At 41.7% G+C, this 18,570-nt stretch overlaps 1 protein-coding gene across 3 annotated transcripts in view; it reads left to right on the forward strand.

The window, feature by feature from the left end:
• The window catches only part of CCNYL1 (cyclin Y like 1), a 49,701-nt gene that overhangs the window by 20,601 nt on the left and 10,530 nt on the right, over positions 1-18,570 (forward strand). For all 3 annotated transcript variants that reach the window (XM_027833987.3, XM_037911894.2, XM_037911893.1), the window contains 5 exons: positions 720-820; positions 4,014-4,049; positions 8,490-8,541; positions 12,923-13,042; positions 16,079-16,245. In XM_027833987.3, the coding sequence (XP_027689788.2) occupies positions 720-820; positions 4,014-4,049; positions 8,490-8,541; positions 12,923-13,042; positions 16,079-16,245 (476 nt within the window). The remainder of the gene's footprint in view (positions 1-719; positions 821-4,013; positions 4,050-8,489; positions 8,542-12,922; positions 13,043-16,078; positions 16,246-18,570) is intronic.

Here is an 18,570-nt window from a genome sequence, read left to right on the forward strand (position 1 = left end):
GAGGACAGGAAGTGAGTTATGCCTTACTAGGGAAGAGTCACTTATTGGTAATGAAATTATCAATGTTGCATCCTTCAGCATGCTTCGGTTTCTTCTGAGGTTTCCTATCTGAAGTACAGACCCTTCTTTGCTTGAGATTACAGCTGCAGACTAAAACAAAGATCTCCAGATAGCTCACATTCTGGTTCAAAATGATAAACCGGATACAAGGAAGAGATTAATGTTATGAAGGGTTTATAAAAGTGTTGGGATTTAAAGGGAGGATGGAGTGCCCAGAAAATGGGAGCATGTTTAAAATGCGGGGTGTGGTATAAAAGAAGGGGATAAACAAGGAGTGGGAGAAGGAGATATGGGAGCAGTTGGCATAGAGGAAGTAGATAGATGTATTAAAGGAGGGAAAAGGCTGATACAAAACTAAAATTAGAACTCTAATGTTTTTTGTCTTATGTTTATGTATATGAACATTTCTGTATGTGTTGCAGAATTAGCAGCATCTTGAATAACTGTACTGATATAGGGCAGCTTAGACGCAAAGAGCATTCATCTGCAAGTGCCTTCTGGTTGCTACTTAGTATCCATCTACATCATTTTGGATGTGTTGATGAAGTTGTACACCCAGAACCCAAACTTCTGTAAACAAACTTGTAGAAGCACTTTTCTTACATTTGTTTTTTTTGGGTTTGGGTTTTTTTGGGTTTCATTTGGTTTTGTTTTTTTAGGTTTCTCCAGGGCAACTTACGAAAAAGTATAGCTCATGCTCAACCATATTTATAGATGACAGCACAGTCAGCCAGCCTAATCTTAGAAGCACAATAAAATGGTAAGTACCATTCTGATCATGCAAGAGGCAGAGTGACGTTGCGGGCTTTGAGCCTGGGATTGGTTAATCATGCTGGTCTCTGTCAGTCAAGACATTCAGCTGGCTCTGATTTGACAGTTCATCCCTGACAGTTTGGACACGGAAAGGGACTTGGGGCTAGCAGGGTTTTGGGAGGCGTGAGGACTGAGCTTTTCCCTTGCCATCCGGTAATGCCGCTTAAGGCGTTTTCACATGTCAGGGCTTGTCTGCGTAGGACATTACTTCATGGCAGGCTAGTGTACTGTAGATTCACACTCTGCTGCACACTAATGTCCTGTGTAGACAAGACTTAGTTTAAACCACACTCAGTTCACTTGATGATTTTGTGCAGAACTGGAGCATCGATATTGAATAAAAAGGAGCTTTTTAATTCTTTAAAATGAAAGCAAAGCAAAAACTCTGGATTGAAAAATGGGAAGTGGTTTTGTGTGGCGTTCCGTGTAATAGAGTCCTTTGGAACTTCTTCCCAAGCTGCCTGTGGTGCTAGTCTGCCCTCTAGTGGTAACAGACTATACCTAGTGCGTAGTTTTAGCTCTGGTTTCACAGTCGTCGTCATGTATTTGAGTCTAGTTCTAAAACGTCTTTCATCTAAAAAGAATTGACTCTACAGCCTCTGTTGTTCCCCGTCTGAGGCTTCTTTTTGATCCACGTGCTGCTGATGGCATAGTGAGAACTAGTTTCATACACAGCTGGTAGGGAGCCAAAGCTGAGAAGTGATTTTCCTTTCCTCTATGTTGCATCAAGGAAGACTTGGTAGCTCCCCCAAGGCATTGCACCTGCAGACAGATACTAAAGTTTGAACAAATTTTGGAAGTGTATTAAGCTGCTGACTTGGCTATTGAAATCCAGACCTGAAAGCAAGACAGCTGCATGATGCACTGCTGCTGGTGGCTAGAAGGGAGGTGCTGAAGGGGAGGAGTTCAAACCATCCCATCCCCTCTTGTCCTCTCTCACCTTGCCATATGCCTGGCTGTCCTTTTAGCAATGGGTTAGGTGGCCTGTTGGGCATGTCTGACTTTGTTTGGGACTTGATAAGTTTCTTCTTTTGGTAGGACTCTAAGGTTAGACTAGTAGAGGGCTGTGCGGCTCAGAATTGTAATGGGATTAGGAAGCTGCACTCCCAGCTTGCCTCACATCTGATCCAGACAAATAGAACGGTCAGACTTGTTTCAGAAGGAAGTCTTCCAGCCAAAGTGGAAAACGGAATCACCAGTTCCCCTTTTATTGGCCAGTACTAGCAATGAGTCACTGCCGTCTGAAGGCTGTTTCATTGCCCATGTGAAATGACTTGTTCAAGTTGGCAGTCACAACTGTTGTGGCCAGGACTGAACGGGCAAGAGTGAACTCTATTCCCATCCGCCTCTGGGGTTCTGACTGACACTCCATGGTGGGGAAACGGACACTGGAGTTGCCCCTTATGCCCTTTTTCTCTGACTATACAGATACTTTAGTCTCTACTGCTGTCAGTTTAGTGTTTCATGATATTAAATTCATTACTCTGAATGTCCTGGCTTTTTAAATTTTGTACTTTTACTCAAACAAAGGGTTGTATCAAATCTCAGCAAGTGTAAGGAGAACAATTTTGTTGCATGCGTTATAGGGCTTTAACTGTATTGGTACACCCACACCCCCCAGTATAAATGTGCTTATATCTGTTTTGGGCAGGGGGAACAAACTATACCAGCATAAGGCACATTTTGGTGTAACTGTGTCCATGCTGCGTATCATACTGCTATGACGCCATCAGTAAAAATAAATCATAGCCCATAACTGACCATCGCTATAGCAAAACCTGTGTAGACCAGCTTTTCTCTGCACTCTACACTCTGAGGAGCTGCGGTACCCATTGTCAGTTCTGAACAATCCACTGACTAAATGCAGTGTCATTTAATTTTAGTTTTATAAAGCATATGGAAAGGGGACATCAGCTAAAAATCACTTGTCTAAAAATTTTGACTCAAGGTTATTGTGACTGAAATTACAACCTTTTTTTCCAGACTTCTGACTTTGTACACGAGACATTATAGTCAGTTTTACTACTTACCTTGTTTTTGTGGGTCTTATACACAGTAGGAAACAAGCGAAAAAAATTTGGCAGGGGAGCTTGGGCAGGTGAAGTACTGAAACGTTTAAAATCGGATCTTGAGGATATACTAGGAATGTAAAATGCTCCTTTGTAGCGAGGGAACTTCCAAATTGAAGCTCTGCATACATGTAATTGTCTTTTTGTATCCGCGTGAGTCACAGTTTTTAAGGCTGCTCACTTCTTAGAAACCCCTATACAGAAGAACGTAGGCCCAATTGGATGATTTAAAGATAAAGTGAGACTCTTACTCAGAATTTTCTTTGGCCAGTTTTTGGAAACGAAGAAGACAACAGATCTAATTTAGAGGGTTAATGGTGAGCTAGGTATAAAATAAAAACATGACAAATTTAAAATGACAGTTTATAACTGAATAGTTTATTTTGCTAGTCTAGTGGTGTCCTGTTAATAAATCTGGACGTGTTTATTTTCAAAGCATGATACTGTCAGTATAACTCAGAATCAATAACTTGATTTGTTTCTGGTATATGTCGGTACCATACAGTAGTGGGTGCTAGCCTCTTTCCACCATTGCATCTGTTCCACTTATATGACGCACGTCGCTGTAGTGTTTGAATACCATTATGGACTGGCTGCTTTCTGGTTGTGGAAGGAATAGGTGTTTCAGCCAACAAGCCATTAAAGTACACTGTTTAAAAAAAAAACAAAAAAAAAACAAACAAACTTCAAAGGGAGCTTATGATGAGCTGGCTTCTGGCATGCTGAAGCTTTTACGCTTGTTGCCAGTGGTTAATCAGACATGCATTCAGCTAGGTGCCACAGACTTTTTTTATGATACAAAGATGTATATATGTCATTTTGAAATGAGTTCAGCTATTGTATCTGTCTTGGTTAACTTCAGTTCACAGGAGAGAACCAGAACCAGGGAATGAGAACTTAAGAAAAAAATGTATTTGGGAGATGGGGAATCACTAATTTCATTTCAACATCAGAAATAGAATAAAGTCATACTCTAAATGGGTTCTAGAAATCTGTTTTTGTCCTGAGCAACATCTGTGTCAAGGCAGAATATGCTTCGTAAAATAACCATTTTTCCCCCTTTCCTCACAGTGTGACGTTAGCAATATACTACCACATAAAGAACAGGTGAGCACTCTCTAAACTTCTCTCTCTAGTTAAGCAAAATCATAACTGTGGCTTAACAACAAGCAGCAGTTGTATGTCCCAGTCATTTGAGCTGTTAGCATAATTAGTAATAATTTTTAGGTTCAAAACATCATACAGTTTTATGGAGCCTCTGCTTTTCCCTCATAGTTATGTCATAGGCTGATCGACCTTGTAAAACAATGGTTATGTTCAATATTACGTCAAGGGTGAAGCACAAAAATTAAAGTGGCAGTGTTGGAAAAACATACTGAACTTGTTCTAAAACCTGCTCCTGCTTTTAAGTGTACCAGCACTTGATCTGGGCTTTGGCTTGCCTCCTTCTAAGTAAAATGGGGTTTAGATTATTACAATTTAGATGTTCATAAGAAAATTTTGCCCTGTGTACTACATTAATATGCGAATACCACATATTAGAATCCTAGAATATCAGGGTTGGAAGGGACCTCAGGAGGTCATCTAGTCCAACCCCCTGCTCAAAGCAGGACCCATCCCCAACTAAATCATCCCAGCCAGGGCTTTGTCAAGCCTGACCTTAAAAACCTCAAAGGAAGGAGATTTTACCACCTCCCTTGGTAATGCATTCCAGTGCTTCACCGCGCTCCTAGTGAAAAAGTTTTTCCTAATATCCAACCTTAACCTCCCCCACTGCAACTTGAGACCATTACTCTTTTTTCTGTCATCTGCTACCACTGAGAACAGTCTATATCCATCCTCTTTGGAACCCCCTTTCAGATAGTTGAAAGCGGCTATTAAATCCCCTCTCATTCTTCTCTTCCACAGACTAAACAATCCCAGTTCCCTCAGCCTCTCCTCATAAGTCATGTGTTCCCATCCCCTAATCATTTTTGTTGCCCTCTGCTGAACGTGTTCCAATTTTTCCACATCCTTCTTGTAGTGTGGGGCCCAAAACTGGACACGGTACTCCAGATGAGGCCTCACCAGTGTCAAATAGGGGGGAATGATCACATCCCTCGGTCTGCTGGCAATGCCCCTACTTATACAGCCCAAAATACCGTTAGCCTTCTTGGCAACAAGGGCACACGGTTGACTCATATCCAGCTTCTCGTCCACTGTAACCCCTAGGTCCTTTTCTGCAGAACTGCTGCCTAGCCATTCGGTCTCTAGTCTGTAGCAGTACATGGGATTCTTCCATCCTAAGTGCAGGAGTCTGCACTTGTCCTTGTTGAACCTCATCAGATTTCTTTTAGCCCAATCCTCTAATTTGTCTAGGTCCCTTTGTAGCCTATCCTTACCCTCCCGCGTATCTACCACTCCTCCCAGTTTAGTGTCATCTGCAAACTTGCTGAGGGTGCAGTCCACGCCATCCTCCAGATCATTAATGAAGATATTGAACAAAACCGGCCCCAGGACCGACCCTTGGGCCACTCAGCTTGATACCGGCTGCCAACTAGACATGGAGCCATTGATCACTACCCGTTGAGCCCGACAATCTAGCCAGCTTTCTACCCACCTTATAGTGCATTCATCCAGCCCATACTTCTTTAACTTGGTGGCAAGAATACTGTGGGAGACCGTATCAAAAGCTTTGCTAAAGTCAAGGAATAACACGTCCACTGCTTTCCCCTCATCCACAGAGCCAGTTATCTCGTCATAGAAGGCAATTAGATTAGTCGGGCATGACTTGCCCTTGGTGAATCCATGTTGACTGTTCCTGATCACCTTCCTCACCTCCAAGTGCTTCAAAATGGTTTCCTTGACGACCTGCTCCATGATTTTTCCAGGGATTGAGGTGAGGCTGACTGGCCTGTAGTTCCCCATATCCTCCTCCTTCCCTTTTTAAAAGATGGGCACTACATTATCCTTTTTCCAGTCGTCCGGGACCTCCCCCGATCGCCATGAGTTTTCAAAGATAATGGCCAATGGCTCTGCAATCACATCCGCCAACTCCTTTAGCACTCTCGGATGCAGCACATCTGGCCCCATGGACTTGTGCTCGTCCAGCTTTTCTAAATAGTCCCGAACCATTTCTTTCTCCACAGAGAGCTGGTCACCTCCTCCCCATACTGTGCTGCCCAGTGCAGTAGTCTGGGATCTGACCTTGTTCGTGAAGACGGAGGCAAAAAAAGCATTGAGTACATTAGCTTTTTCCACATCCTCTGTCACTAGGTTGCCTCCCTCATTCAGTAAGGGGCCCACACTTTCCTTGACTTTCTTCTTGTTGCTAACATACCTGAAGAAACCCTTCTTGTTACTCTTAACATCTCTTGCTAGCTGCAACTCCAAGTGTGATTTGGCCTTCCTGATTTCCCTCCTGCATGCCTGAGCAATATTTTTATACTCCTCCCTGGTCATTTGTCCAATCTTCCACTTCTTGTAAGCTTCTTTTTTGTGTTTAAGGTCAACAAGGATTTCACTGTTAAGCCAAGCTGGCCGCCTGCCATATTTACTATTCTTTCTACACATTGGGATGGTTTGTTCCTGTAACCTCAATAAGGATTCTTTATGACCTAATCCCTTTCCATGGTATGACGCTTAATATTTGAATTGGGAAGTGAAGCTTGAGTCTTGTAGAACATTTTGCCATTCAAATGAAGCTGCTAGCGCTGCCCTTTCAGAGAATGAAAATAGAGAAGAACACGAACTATCTGATCATGTATTAAACAATCAGCAGCTTCTTAAAAACAAGCCAGATCACGTCTATAAGATCTGGCAGCAGAGGGGTGCCAGCCATCTCTCTGTCATTGTCCCTCTTTGTGAAGATGTCACTTCTGTAGAGTTGGGATCTGCTGCAGTCTTTCTTTTACTAGAGGGCTTACCTAAGATTAACTACCTTGAGAGAACTGCCAGTGTGATGGCAGAGACTAGTCCCTAGAGTAAACCACAAATGTCTGGGGACTGTCTAGGCTAGCCTTTACAATCCTATAAACTGCCTTGATCAGTTATGAATAGATTAATTTGAGGTTAAAAAAAACTCAGGGCAGAGAGTGGGCAGTTCCCAGAGTGGCGTGGGGTGGAGGCGGGATGCATGTAATCTTAACTTCACCCCTACAGGTTTTACAGAGCTCTTCTTCTTAGGGAAGGGAGAATACCCTTGAAAGGTATCCACCCTTCTTGATGGGCAAAAATGGGGCATGTTTTAACACTGTTAGCTCAATTGAGTTAGTGTAACATGTTTGAAAAGCACTTTTCATGTTTGAGGTCTTGTATAGCCTAGGATTTAAGATGTGATGTTAGCTAACATGCTGATACGTACCAAGTCTTTTGTAGACAAGACATACTGCCTTTAACATATGTTAAACTAATCTAGTAAACGTCTAAGGGAAGCCTAGGCTTCAATGTGGCCAGTGAACATGGCTTCAAATATGCTAGCCTGCGGAACAGTAAGAGGGCTTTTCAGTCATGTTCAGCTAACTTAATTCAGCTAACACAATTGAAAAAAAAATACATCAGGGCCTTGTCTTTACTAGAAAAAAAGGTGTATTTTCTAAAGCACATTAGCTAGCATGCTAAAATCCTACTGTAGGCAAGGCTGTTGTAGTTTTACGAACATTAGCTGGCTGAGGTAGACTCTGGGGAGCAAAGGTTTTATTTTGATTAGATAATACAAGTTAAAAATATAGTGGCTTTGCCTGTACTAGGATTTTAACATGTATTAATGATCACACCATTTTTCCTAGTGAGGACAGGGCCAACGGAAGTTCCCGGGGTAGCTGCAGCTGAGGGAGTCACTCGTGTAATGCTTGCTATATCTTCCCAGGGAAAAAGGTGCTGTGGACATTGAGATAGTTAACTCAAGTTAACTGTATTGTAAAATCCTAGTCGAGACAAGGTGAAGGTAGTTTTTTGCCTTGATGCCACTAGTTGAGGTCAACGCTATAGCCCTCACATGGGGTTTGTCTCAACTAGCTACACTGAGCGCAAACCACCTGTGCTTTGTCTCTGCTAGGATTTTACATCAAGACCGCTCGCTCAAGTTAGCGGTTTCAATGTAAAAACATGTTTTTGGTTTTTTGCGGCAAAGACCTAGCAGTAGGTCCATTGGCACCATGCTGCCAGGGCTTGTCGCATTATATTTAGCTGCAGCGTACATCGTATGACTGTATGAGAAGTGTTACTTTATAATGAGATGAAAGTTTTGTTTTCAGAAGAGCCTATACAGTAAATACATTTAATATAATGTCAACTCTAGGGCCTTTATGCAGATACTTAAACTTCTGGTAGTGAGAACATAGCTAGCTGTTCACATGCTTGATTTTGCTTATTAAATTCTTTCAGTTATGGAAAATCTCTTCATAACCACGCTGATAGGATTGCAGCAAAACCTAGTGCCAAATTCCAGGAAAAACCTGCAAAACTAAAAAATGTGCTTTAATGTGGTGAACAATTTTTACAGTATCAAATGCTTTGCTTTGCCAATAGTTAAACTCCATTGGTAAAATGTGTACTCTTGTTTGATAGAGATTCAGTCAGATCATTGGATATTTTTGATGAAAAATCACATCCTCTCACGGTAAGTGTAATTTTTTGAGCTTATTTTTGTTGTTGTTGTTACTCATGTGTGTGTGTTCATCCTTGTCGGTCTTGTATATTCAATATAAATGGCATTCACTTCGAAAGAGTAAAATCACCTTTTTTAAAATTACTTTTTGTTAATATAGATCTAAGTGCAGGCAAAGTTATGTGGTCTTCTCCTCTTGGAGCTTCTAAAACCAAATTGGTTTATGAATAGACCAACTATTATGTCAATAGGCAATTGCAATGTACCCTTCACTTTTCCTCATGGTATTTGAAGAATAAGATGTGAAAAAAAGTGAAGTGGTGACATTTAACATGCATCATGTTAGTTCCATGTTTATTCTGATTCTTACTATTCCCTGTGTCTGTTTTTTGTTTTTAACACTATTTCGTGCCAAGCACTTGGTCAAGGCTGTATAATCATTTTGGAGGAAGCATGCTTTACCTTTACAGCCTTTGTGCCTAACCTTTAAGTGATAGCAAATAGGAGTACATAGTTCATAAAGCATCACACAAAGCAGGAGACGGTGAGTCTGGCCTTTAATGAACCTGAAAGGCAAAATTTTAAAGTAAATACGCTTAACGTCTCTTACCCTGGCAGTTTGAGGCATTCAACATATTATTCTAAAGTTATTAGTTTTCATGCTCCTGTTTACAGACAATCTTCTAAGGTACAAACCTGATAGTAGATTTGAGCTGAAGACTCTGCGCTTCAGCGTGCAGTTGTTGAGTGGTGTCAAGTTGACTGCCTTGCAGAGTCCTGGTCATTTACTTTGTTTTCCTTTTCATCAGGATTGAACTTAGAAGTGTCTGTGCTGGTTTAAAAGACTTCTGTGGTTTTAAAAAAAGAAAGTTTCTTTCAAATATGTAAACAGATACAGCTTTGATTAATCTTCCTGCCAGATCCTAAAAATATGCTTTAGTATTAACATAACTATTAATGTTAAAAATAGAAATGATATTTCTGGTGTTGGGTGTGTGTATTGACTTATAGTAGTTGAGTTTCATACTTTTTAAAGTAACTTTACAAATCATTCTTTACAGTGTCTGTGTAGTGGTGGTGTTTGACCTCTAGTATCTAAAACTTCTTTAAAAGTAGTTTAATTTGGCAAAAGAATTATTCTGTAAAGATACCTTCCATAGAGGAGTATCAACTCTGTGTGAGGTAGGCAGAAATCTGCAAGCTCTACATCTTTTCTGTCCCTAAAGACAGTGATAATGAGTAGGAGTGCAGGCCACCTCTGCCTGTTGACCACTTGTCACCACAGAGATTAAGCTTTTGAAATTTTACATTCCTGCTTGTATCTCTTCAGCAGATGTTTCAGTACCACATCATCCTGTCCAGCTTTGACTGTTCCCGATATCCTTTTCCATGACCCTCCCTGCCTTCCAGTCAGATCATAACTCTTTCCTTCACTTTTCCCCCTTTTATTTCCCTCCTGAATCTGCTGGCCTAAGATCATCAGTAGGATTCCAGTGTCCAGCAGCCTCTGAGGAATCCTGATTCTGTGTCCTGTGTTTTATTTCCGGTGTCAGGCACTTCAGGTAGCTTTGCCTTAGAGTTCACTCACTCCACTGCTACTTGCTTCTAGAATTCCTTTGTCTGTTTTGGATATCATCCTCTGTTTCAGCCACTTGGGACAGGAGAAAAGCATCCCTTCTTCCCTCCTTTAAATCCCCCAGAAACTTATGAATCTGGCTCAGTGATTTGAAGGAGAAATCCTTGGATTGTATGGCAGAGTCAGGTTTGACAGCTGGACACTTGGGTTGTGCCAGTGCCACTTGTGCCCTCCCAGACTCCGCTTCCCTTTCAGCCCAGAGATCAGAGTCCAACATCATCCCTTACAAAGATAGGAACTTCACCGTTTGCAGAGTTCCCAATATCCTCTGGTCTGTTTTGAAGTCAGTAGTGCTGAGGTCTGTCTGTCTTGAACAAGACTTTACGTTCCCAAATGAAGCATCGGCAGGAGGTGCCAAGTGACTAGTTGCCCCTGACTCGCAGCTGCTAAAGCCTTTAACTTAGGGTAGCTCCGCTTCAAAGCATATGTCTACACTGCAGTTAGACACCTGAGGCCAGCCTGTGCCAGCTGACTTAGGCTTGAGCTAAGGGGCTGCTCAGTTTCAGTGTAGATGTACAGGCTCAGGCTGGAGCCCAGGCTCTAGGACCTTGTGAGGTGGGAGGGTCCCAGAGCTCGGGCTGCAGCCCAAGCCCGAACCTCTACACTGCAGTTGAGCAGCCCCTTAGCCCAAGCTCTACAAGTCTGAGTCAGCTGGCATGGGCCAGCCACAGGTGTCTAATTGCCGTGTAGACATACCCAAAGATTCTAGCCTCTCCTCTCTATACAAGTTCAGAACCAGAGACCTAGCCATCTGAGTGCGGTACCACCTTAGATGCTCTCCTTAAAACTATATTGTGTTTCATCAGAGCTCTCTGGGTTAGAAGTCCTTTCCAATAAAGTTGTACCCTATTTCAGACCAATGAGTGAAGCTGTGGTAGATAATTCTCACCACTGGCCATGTCTCAAAGGCAGCTGAGAAAATATTGTGCTGAGCACAACTCTTGGTTAAGTCTTGCACCTTGTACCTGAAATCTTGCTGGTGGTCTGTGGATGGTCTGGCCAGATGGAAGAACAGAAGCCAGGAAACCTGATGTTTGATACTGGAATCTATCCTGACAGGTTAACCAGTATGCAGCAGTAAAACATTAATTTATAGGCAATTGGGCCTTCATGGCCAAAAGGCAGGTGGACCTCAGGGCAGAGACCTTTTTATCAGGTTGTCATTTCCCTAGACAAATGATAGGAGCTCAAAGTCAGGGCATGAGGGCCCGAGCTTGGCTCAGCATCAGCTGTGTGTGGCATGGCCTCTGATGCAGATGAACCTCCTGCCGGCATTATTCCCACGTTTGCATGCCCGTCCTGGAGAGGCCTTTCTTCACGTATGGTTTGCCCAATAGATCTTGGGTTTCTATTTGGCAAGAACTGTTCTCATCGGTTTTATTTCTTTTGACATCTCTTACGTAAGAGCACCATGTCTGACTTCCTGGGTTTTTTTTTTGCTTTTTTAAGCCTAGTTTGAAGCCAGCCAGGTCAATGTCAGCTCATTTGATCAGACACAGATCAGCCTCTGCCTGCCTATGTTAAGAATGTTATTGTTAGATGTATGCAAAGCAGGCATTCAATTCTCACCCCATACATTTGCTGCCCTTTTGCTTTGCTTTGGACTCGAGGAAGAACTCTTTTTTTTCCATCTCAGTCCTGCAAAACCTGTTTCTAAAATAGGAGAGCCCAAACTCTCACATGTCACCATAAAGTTTTGGATACCAGGATGTCCTATACGTGAGTTGGCCAGATTTTTGAAGACTTTGATTGTTTTTGTCTTAATCCTTATGCCTGTCTTCTCCCATATTCAAAAACATTTTATATTTGGCTTTGGCCTTGCTGTAGCTGTTGGTTTGTCTTACTGAAACTGTTTTGGGATTTCCTTTAAACTTCCTTTTTGCCAGGAGTAAGAATCCTTCAGGGATGGTATCTTTTAAAGAAGGGATAGTTACCTTCTAATTTTGTTTTTCTGGGATCATTTTGCAGGATTTTTTCTCATTCACCACCCTCCCCCTCAGCCTGGAGGGAAACCTTATGAGGTATCTGTATGGAGCTTCACTTTGTCTTTTGAAAAATCAGTGCCTCCAATATTTGTGATTGTGGCTTATTTTGGGATGGAATTTTTGCTTCCTGCTAAATAGGAAGGTTCCGTAGATGCATTAGTCCCCCATGGGGTTGGTTCATGCTCTTGCCTGCTGCCCATAGGGAAGAATTACCTTTCAGAACTTGGAATTTCCCTTGCATCATGCTAGGTAGCTCATGCAGAGCAGTGAAAATCTTGCATGATACTTTCAGAGAAGCAGAATGCCTAGGGATTCCTGATGTATATGTAATTGCCGTGTGGATATAGAAGAACGCAGTGTGGGCACTGATATGCCAAGAATGTTACCTACCATCTCGCCTGTCAAAATTACGTACTTCTAATCATCACTCCAAGGATATAACCAAGAAATGTAACTTCAGGATGACAGAGGCAGTCATCTGCCTTTCATTCAAACCTATATTCTTATAGGAGAAAAATGTGAATTAAAACTGGACTACAAAAGACCAGGTAAAACTATTGCTTTTGTTAGAGACCTCTCCTAATATTTACTCGTATGGCCAGTGCTGCTTTCTATCTTGTATAGAATTTTGTTCCTTCTCTTTCCAAAGCAAAAGTTTGTGTAGATTTGTCTTTCAGACTGGTGAAAGGGAACAATAGTGTACTGCTGTAAAAAGCAGTCCCAAGTAACATTTAGAAGTGCAGTGACTAACTCTAGGCACTTTCTGTTTCAGCGGGAAGAAGTTCCAGATGACTACAGCAAGCATGACCCTGATCACAAGCACATTTACCGTTTTGTACGGACGCTTTTTAGTGCAGCGCAGCTGACGGCTGAATGTGCAATAGTGACACTGGTAAGACATACTCGGTCATTCGGTTCAAGCTGTCAACATTTCTTTTCCATTGAACAAGTTGATTAAACTCTGCTGAATATAAGGTAGGCGTAAATTGAAAAAGGAGTCTGTCTGGATGTAACGCAGATATAACCGCAAATCAGCGTTTATCAATCAGCGGTAACATTTTATTTATAATTTTTCTGATATTTCAGGAATGGCATTTACAGTTCCTTTCCTGTGTCTGCATATGCAAGGTCTGGTCAGTTTATAAAATGAACCATTTGTTCCAATTTGATACTATTAATGAAAGGTGAATAGTTACTAGTGAGATGCAGTTATAGGGGAATGGTGACAGGGTTATGGCACTTTAACCACTGGGCCACTGGTTGAATCTGGCCCCCGTCAGTAGTGATATTAAAAACAACCACTATTGAATGGCTGTTCGTTGGCCAATAAGAACGGAGTTGTGGGTTCAATATAATTCTTAAGGGAAATATCCACATTAGAAAGTTTATTGCCCTTTCTCATCGCACAGATGTCTAGGATTGAATTGACTGAGCTACTGTCTAAATCCTAGAAGCGCTATGAAGTGTGCGATGTCTGCCCATGTGGTATCTGCAGTACTTGGTTTCCAGGACTGTCAGGCACGTTAACTTCAAATTCACGTATAGACTTCCCTACTTTTTCTTAACTGCAGATGTAGCAGTGACCTTCCTTTACAAGGTGGCTGAAGGCCAGTGGCCTTTGACATCACATCTCATTTCACCTGAGGTATGCAGGCAGGGCTTGAAAAATCCATTCACCAGTGGTATGTAGGATAATTTTCCTAGAGAGCAGTGAAACTTTTCTAAAGGGATCTTAAGTAATCAGTTTCACAGCATTTTAAGCTTTCATTTAAAAATAGGCTGCTTGCCCTTACGGTGACTAAGATACACTCTTGGGTAAATTGAATCAGTGGAGCCCTTGCTGCTCATGCCTTTTCCAAGCCACAGTGTACTGAATGTAACTGGTTTATTCAGAAACCTGTGAGCAACAGTAAAACTAACCATGTCCTATTTACTCTGCATGATACCAGAAGGACGGAGGAGTGATGTGCTGGTGGCGGAGAAAAAAAATGTGGTTGTGTATAATAATATAGTAGAGACCTTTTGCAGAAATTGGGAGTTTAGAGGAAGATACAGTAATGGATCACCACCCTAAACACCTCTAGAGTTGGGGGGGAATTAACTCCATTTCCCTTCCATCAGTTGAGGAGGTGGGCCTCTTCTAGTTTATCAGATGTATATTAGCCAGAGACTGATGTGGACGATAGAGCCCCTAAGTGGGTCCAGGAACAGCACTCTGATAAGAATCCCAGCAGCTGAGCCACCTTGCCATTGCAATGCTGGAGCCCCTCCTCCCATTTTATCAATATCCAGCTGTTGAGTTTAGTCCTCTGACTGCTTCCAGGTATATTTGATAGTACTTTTAAAAAAAACCCATCCAAAACATACAATCATCTCATTATGTTCTTGCCATGTGACTTTGAAAAGTGCGGCAGATAAAGAAACTGAAGATTGACACTGATTGTCCAAAAAACACTTCCTAGCTTATAAAATTATTCTGGGGATGAGGACTACTGAAATATGGGCTTTAGTTGCCTACTAAAACTATATGGTAATTTCAGTTTAGTTTCACATCTGGGATAGGAAACAATAATGCAGAGATGAGCAGAGGAGGAAAGAATCGCAACCAAAAAGAGGTAACAGAAGTGAGTGTGGCAAAGAAGCGGACTCCTGATGTTAAGAAATGATTTAATAAAAATTGTGACCAAGAAGGCTAAATAACTACACTGAGCTACTGAAACTCTGTAAGCATTTTGTGCTGCTTTCCTAAAGCAGGCAGGCATTTTTTACAGGGCAGGCCTTATCTGACCGCAGGCATTCTGGCCAATACACGTATTCGGAAATTAGCATTTCCCCTGAGCTGAAGAAGTTTGTTTTTAAAAAGTGGACTTCAGCCAGTAGGTGGCTCTATTAGCTATTGGAAAAACTCTGGGATTCCAGTCTAAGCCTACAAGCAGAAGGTTAATTCACTATTTATTAGTCCATTTTTTCCATTCAAAAAAGTCTTATGAATAGATGCAAAAGTATTGAAAACATTGAGGTCGCTAAGCTATAGTTCTCTCCAGCCCCTCACACCCACTTTGAATGGAGTTTAAAATCTTGATTCACAAGTAGATTTTTTTCAAAAGTAATTTTTTTCTATAAAAGTGCCAGCTGCTTGGCACAGGTAGCCCTGGAGTAAACCAGCATGTACTTGTAGGAAGTGCAGTGTCCGTAAAGAAGCAGTTGAGATTAAAGCTGCTTGGGGGCTGTTAGAAATTGTATCTGAGGAGGTAGGAAATCCATTTGGAACTTTGAAAGTTTTCTACTTGAGGCTTTGTCACCACCTACCTCTCAGTGCAGCAAGCTGACGCGTGAGGGTAGCTCTTACTGAGATGTGTGTGTGGTGGCTAACAATCTGTTTCATTCAGATTGAAGTGGAGATGTGATGTGAAGGAACCTGGATGCCATAATGATGGGCATGGGGCAAATAGATGTAATACAGCTTAAGGCTGTGAAAATTTTTTGCTTAAATGCAGATAGCAATACGTGCTGTCTTGCTTTAAACACACCAGCCCAGCCATGAAGAGAGAAGGCTAATGCATTAGAGTGGAGTGGTTAATAATCCCGGGTTGGCATTAATGAAAACGTCACAGTGTTGTGAATGACTTTCATCATGAGTCTTACTGGTGCAGCAGAGCTTATTGTTAGAAACTGGTTTTACTTCATGAGTTGTATTCTGCACTTCAGGATCATTCAGTCCTTTAATGTCTTGTATTTAAAATGGAATGTGTAATCTTTTTGAAAGTCTGAATGCTAACATTCAGTAATAGCCACTAATTCTGGTAGCTTAATGGATATGGGATAAATAAATGAACATAATTGGTAAAGTCTAATTAAATCCAACTGAACGCTTGTTTGGAACTCAAACTTCAGATTGAGATGTCTAAGATGAGTTCTCTTTCTGTAGGTTTACTTGGAAAGACTCTTAACCTATGCGGAGATTGACATCTGTCCTAGTAACTGGAAAAGAATAGTTCTAGGAGCTATTCTGCTGGCTTCTAAGGTTTGGGATGATCAGGCTGTGTGGAATGTGGATTACTGCCAAATATTGAAGGACATTACGGTTGAGGACATGTAAGTTGCAAGTTTGGTCAATTTGCTGCTTTCTTAAAAACAGTGTTTTTTGGAGAGCTGCCATTATTGTAAAGTTGTCCATTCTAAGGCCTGTGTGCAATATGGAGAATTGAAATAGTTCATGTTGTCAGGCTTCGTTCCCGTGAAAGTAGAATTATCTGTCTGTTAACAGGGAAACTCCAGATAAAAGCGTTCTCTTAGAACAAGTCCATATTGGTGTTCCTAATAACTTTTAATTTTTTGCTGTCCGCCATTTTCACTTCCCTTAGCCTGATGATGATAAAAAAAAAAAAGCTAGTTACTAATCGATATCACTTTCAGGTTTCCGTTTGCTAGTGCAATAAAGAAATATTTGGTTTATAGACACAATGGACATTTTTTTAAAAAAAAATCCATTGACATTTAAAGTAAGAATTGGTTTAAAATACTTTTTGTTGCTTTTGGATTTTTTTGTAAGAGCTTTCAGGATTAGTTGTGATTTCTCACTCCTGGATCCATATTCCAGCTTTCAGCCAAATCAGGAACTCCCCCTTCCGTTTAGTCCGGAAGCAGGCATCTTGTGCCAGAACCTACTGTGGCACATAGGCACCCCTAGTACTGCGACTGCCTTTCTCTTCTGAATGAGTTGTTGAAAGCACTTTCCCGTGGTCTCTGCAATCAGTTCTTCAACTGTACTGCTCATCGTACAAATAAACTTGTTCCTCTTGCCTATTCTTTTTGCCTCAGGTTCTCCAATAGCAAATCTGAGGAAACCGTGAACCACCTCTGTGATTACACATAGGCCTTGAGCCCCACAGCTCCTGCTGTGTTCTTGTGGTATTCTGTGCTTGTGTTGATGCGTAAAAATGTGTAGAGAAGAGTTGGGTTGGGGGGTAATACATTTTTCGGTTTACAAAACATTCACATTGTTTTGTAACAGTCACGCTGTGTCCCTCGTGTAGAAGCTTGACTTGTATTTTTTGCCTCAGAGCAGTTCATGACTGGTTTTGCAATGACACTTCCTCACATGGCGCTTAGGCCAAGACCTGACTCTCTGAATCTCTTCGGGCCTACCCAGATGCATAGTTTGTTCAGAAGGCCTTAAAGGCTCTTGAACATGTGTGAACCAGCTGGTCATTAGTTCTTTTGGCACCTTGTGTGTTTTCCCATCAATAGGGCATCCCAACCTTTCAGCTCCTCGGTGGCCGGAAAGACCCAATATATTGCTTTCCTTAGGACGTCCTGAAGTTTCATACTACTTCAGCGGTGATTGATTCAGACTTTGTTTAGCAAAACGTCTCTTCTTCTGAACTGCAAGATGGGTATGCATTAAGACTGGCCTATGCTGACTTCAACTCCAGAAAGCAAGTGGTCAAAACCTTCAGGTGCCTCAGCTTGTGTCAGCAGGATTTCCGGTGCAAGACGGCAGGAAGCATCGATCAGCCTGATGCCTTCGTTTTTGTTCTGAACTCATGTTGCATCAGATTTCTACACTAAACCACTTTATGACATGGTATCTTAAGACCTAGTTGTCTCCTGTGCTTTGGAAGCATTGCGTATATTGAAATAGAGGTTTGGACTCCCACAAGGTGTACTGGTCTCTGGGCTGATGTCTATGGCTGAGCCTCCTGTGATGGTCCTAGTGTTAACACACTTACTCTTGTAGTTTAGCTGCTCCTGCTTTTGCAGAAACCTGCAATGCTTGTTTGGGATTAAGGCAGTTTCAAAAATGATTTGAGAGATTTAGATGGTAAGGAGGAAGAGAACTCTTCTGATGCAAAGCATCTCTTTGCTGGGGAAGAAGACAGTAAGCAAACTCTTTCCAGGATGATATTTAATGTTTACATAGTATTTTAAGACTCTGAACATGAAAATTACTAACTTTCTGGATTTGGCTTTCTACAAACTTGAAGATAAGGTCCTTTAAATTTGGAGACCATCTAGGATACAAAGCATACATATTAGTGTATCTGGGAATAGGGTAATAGTACCTATCCACTTCCTTCTGAGCTAGTTGATGTTTGTGTCCTGCAACCCCAGCTGGGTCAAAGATGGTAGGTAAGTAGTACCTTCAGTGTAGGAACACCAAGATTGTTGCATCACACTCCCTGTTCGATCCTGGTTCTAATGATGACTTCTGTCAGATTAGACGTGTGGTACAGCACTTCAGGATCATCATCAGAAACACTGGGACACCTTTGGATGAAGATTTGCCAATTCACCTCGATGGCAGGTGTCGTCATTGGAAACTACCTGTACTTCATGGACAGATGCTAACTAGAGCTGTGTTAGACAGCCCAGGCACTTGTTAATTTCTCTTCCCAAACAGAATAAAGGTTCTCAAAA

Source organism: Chelonia mydas, chromosome 11 (genome assembly GCF_015237465.2).
Source record: "Chelonia mydas isolate rCheMyd1 chromosome 11, rCheMyd1.pri.v2, whole genome shotgun sequence".
NCBI lineage: Eukaryota > Metazoa > Chordata > Testudines > Cheloniidae > Chelonia > Chelonia mydas.